This window comes from Durio zibethinus, chromosome 3 (genome assembly GCF_047325235.1).
Source record: "Durio zibethinus cultivar Kanyao isolate XHJ-2024 chromosome 3, ASM4732523v1, whole genome shotgun sequence".
Lineage (NCBI taxonomy): Eukaryota > Viridiplantae > Streptophyta > Magnoliopsida > Malvales > Malvaceae > Durio > Durio zibethinus.
Genome location: NC_143164.1, coordinates 27,168,764 through 27,172,765, shown reverse-complemented (window position 1 = coordinate 27,172,765; position 4,002 = coordinate 27,168,764). Strand labels below are relative to the sequence as shown.

The following is a 4,002-nucleotide window of genomic DNA, read 5'->3' as shown; positions in this document are numbered from 1 at the left end:
ATCACCTAGGCTATACTATTTAAGCCAAAAAAATGTTTTTTTTTGCATTTTTTCCTTTTCTTTTTCTCTCTCTTCTTGGTTCTCTCTTCCTTCTCTTTAGAAACCTAGATGAATGCTGGCTAAAATGTTCAAAAAGCCATTGAAAAGTTCAAATTACTACCGAAAACTTCAATGAAAAACTCAAACGTGGCCAAAAAATTCAATACTTTTTTCCAAAAATTCCCAGATTTTTTGGAAAAAAAACTCATGTTTTTTCAAAAATTTTCTTGTTCTTCTAAACGACAATAATCCTTAAATAAACTATTTTTCTTTAGATTAAACTTATGAATCTAAATCAAACTAAACTCCAAATTACACCATCAGCTTATTGATTGCTTTTTCTTTGCTTGTTGTTTTTTCAATTCTTGATTGTTGATGGTTATTGGAAGTTCTTTAAATAAACTCTTAATCCTAAATCCATTAGGACAAGAATTCTAAACCCCAAATCCCACTTAGATTAAATCTTATATTTTAAATTAATTTTTTTCCATCCTTACCCAAAATCCATCCAAATACATTTTTACTTTTAATTAACGTTTTAATTCTAACCTAAGGTACACAATTACAAGATCCATTTTCTAATCAAAACCTTTCCCAAACCAGCTAAACCTTTTTTTTTTTTTTTTAAATTAACCAAAATAAACAAAATAAATAAAAATAATAAAAATAACCATAAATGATATAAAATAAAAATAAAAATCAAATCTTAAGATGCAAATTAAATTTTAGACTAATTGGAGTGTCTACATCTGGGTTGAATCAGGTTGGACCATTTTGGTGTGAGTCTCTATAAAATATGCTGATTAAATTCTTGAAGGTTGCGAATTCTGGAAAATTTAGATGCATAATATCCGGTCCTCTTCAATTGAGTTGAGCAGATAAGAATTAAGAGATTAAAGATAGATTAAGAATTAAAAAATAAATAAATAAGAGTAGTATGTTGTTTTTGAAATAATAGCTAACATACGGTTAAGCAATTTAAGTGTTCAAATTAAATTTAATCACAAGCAATTTAACAACACCTACAACTAACTCAAAGTGATAGGGATAAGGTGAATTTTGGACGGAGAGATTTAAATATTCTTAATTTGTGGATTAATCCCTTAAATTAAGACCAAATAGTGATGTGAAATTAGAGATTAATTTTATTAGTTAATAGGAAGAAGGAAGAGGAAAGTTAGTAAGGAATGGCAATCAAATATGTGTGGATGAGAGGGAGATTTAATCAGAAAGTTTGGTGCCAGAGAACATGCAAATCCCTTAGCATGCTGCTGATGTTGCAACAGAAAGCACTAAAGATAGTTACAAATCTCCAAACTTTGATTTTTGTCCCATAATTTAAATCCAGTTCAACTCCTCAGTTATGGTTCAAGGAATCAACAGCGATTCAGTCCAACATGGAGAGAACACACACAAAATCTGCATTAAAGGTTATTACTTATATTTATTAATGCTGCTCATCCTCTTAATTGGTTTCCGTTGTTTAATTTATTTAATTTAATTGTACGTTAAATGCCATGCATTTTGTTTTTTTTTTGGTTTCCCAATAAATTTGTTCAAGACCAGCCCTTTGTTTTCTCTTCTTACTTGCTCATTTTCGTTTATTTTTAATGCTATACTCTAAACCAGACTGCAGTCGTTTCCGTTATATCGTTTGAGTTTCAACTAGTTGCATTATTCACTAACACGTAATATTAGAACTTAAGTATCATAATTGGTTTTTTTATCTGCTTTAACATTTTAGGGTAATCGGTCATTTAATTTAGCATGATTTTAGAACTCTCGAGTTCTAATATTTATATTTTTTTCACTCATTGTTCATTGACTTGTTCAATGTTTTTTTAATCTTTCCTCAAGCTAGTACTTTCTTTTACGCTTGGATTAGCATGCAACCCTACTAATCATTTATTCCGCTTGCACGTGAGGGACATGTTAAAATTTAAACATAATAGTTGCTTTTTTTTTTTTTTTTTTTAATTTTCTTCAAATTTTGCCAATAAAGCCTTTCCTCAATTACAAGGAAAAGATCTTAAAACTTTTAGATTGATTCAAATACCAAACGTGAATTTTGTTCATTTATTAGTTGTATTAAAAGTTATTTTTTTGTTATACATCTAAATTCATAAAAAAAATTTTAATTTTTTAAAATTTTTTTGCTCCAAATTTCTGCCACTCTATTTTTATCCATTGTTTTTCCTTTTTTTTTTTTTTTTTTTCATCTTTGAAGGCTGCTGCATGTAACATGCTCAAATACATAGTTATATTTCATTTAGATTAATTTTTTGTTAGCTTTTTAATTGTTTTAAACAATTAAGCGAAGCAATTGGAGGGAAAAGAAATACTGAAATGAACACAAAGAAACTCCCAATGCTAGATAATAATAATAATAATAATAATAATATAAGAGCCAAAAGCAAAATGAGAAAGCATGATGAATATATATATATATATATAGATATAGATATAAAAGAAATTAAGGCTTGTCTCACTAGAATTAAACAGAATTAACTGCTTCATTTTGGCAGACAAGAGATCAACTCAAAGACAAATATTCCAAGGTAAATTCATTTAACCATGTTTACACTAGTGCATGTATTTAACTTTCCAATAATTAATTAAGCTCAATTTTTACACACACACACACACACACACATATATATATATATGTAGGTTACTCCGAAGTCTCCGGCCAAGGAAAATACTAAGCCACTAGAATTCAAACTTCACACTGAACAAAGAGCGGTTAAGCGCGCAATGTTCAATTATTCAGTGCGTAATTCACTCGCTTCGGTGAAATAGTATCAGTTTCATTCGTTTTCAATGTTCCTAATTTTTTTTTCTCTATATAATTATAATTATATGCTTAGGTGGCGACCAAACTATATCTGTTGGAGATACAGAAGAAACAAGTGGAAAAATTGCAAAAGGTAAATTACATAATTCCTTGTCCAAAATTATGGTAATTAATAATTAACTGTAACACTAATTACACTAACATTGAGTGGACTGAGTAGATGATAGAAGAAGAAGAGATTCGATTGCTAAGAAGGGAGATGGTTCCAAAAGCCCAACTCATGCCTTTCTTCGATAGACCATTTTTCCCGCAAAGGTATATGTAATAATAATAGTAATTATTATTATTATTATTATATATTATTATATATGATCTTAATTATCTAAATTCTAAACTGGTTTCAATGTGTATAAATTTGAACTGCAGATCCAACCGGCCTTTAACAATCCCGAGAGAGCCCAGCTTGCGCACTGTTAATACCAAATGTTGGAGTTGCATCTCGGAGAATGAGCTCCATTATTTTCAGCATGCTCACGCTTGGAACCCCATCAAATGAATATATTTCAACCTAATTGACAACAAACTGCAGCATGATTGATGGCGTGCATTCATGATGTACAATATATATATATATATAGGATGTCCTAAATTCACGTACTCATTTATATCATTAGCGGAGTCTGTCTCTGTCCTTTTAGAGCTATCCATATAGCCAGAAACCCTTTCCCAGGCTTGATATATAGTGTCTCCTAAATTGTCAAATAAAGACGGATTGTATTTTCATTTTGCCATCAGAAACTCAAATTTCCCTTTACATGCCAGCTGAGTCCATGTCTCTTGCATGCTAACAAGCCAATAAATTAAGCACAAACAAGAGCTCAAGAACAAGCAACTTACGGTATATACCATTCAAATGACTAATTTTTGTGGGATAATTATGTTTGGCTAAATGCCCCATTTAGCAATTAACTTTAAAAAATAGTTTTGTTGATGGTGTTTTGGGTGAAGGTGAGTTGGATGGTGATTTAGAGGATAAGTTAGAATTGATTTGGGCTTGCAACAAGAAAGTACGGTCAAGAGGTGCCAGAGTTTGTTCTCCAAGACGCATTTTGATGCTCAAGTTAATCAAGTATACTAGAGTTTTTGAAGGAGGAAGATAAGTTACAAAA

General features: G+C 30.1%; 1 protein-coding gene across 1 annotated transcript; it reads left to right on the top strand.

Moving 5' to 3' along the window:
• The first annotated feature begins 1,376 nt into the window (after positions 1–1,376).
• On the top strand, positions 1,377–3,676 carry LOC111283828 (microtubule-destabilizing protein 60-like). The gene is made up of 6 exons (XM_022872455.2): positions 1,377–1,469; positions 2,565–2,597; positions 2,710–2,808; positions 2,907–2,966; positions 3,054–3,148; positions 3,260–3,676. Exons 1-6 carry the CDS (start codon positions 1,437–1,439, stop codon positions 3,387–3,389), a joined length of 450 nt encoding a protein of 149 aa, XP_022728190.1. The 5' UTR covers positions 1,377–1,436; the 3' UTR covers positions 3,390–3,676.
• Positions 3,677–4,002: the final 326 nt, after the last annotated feature.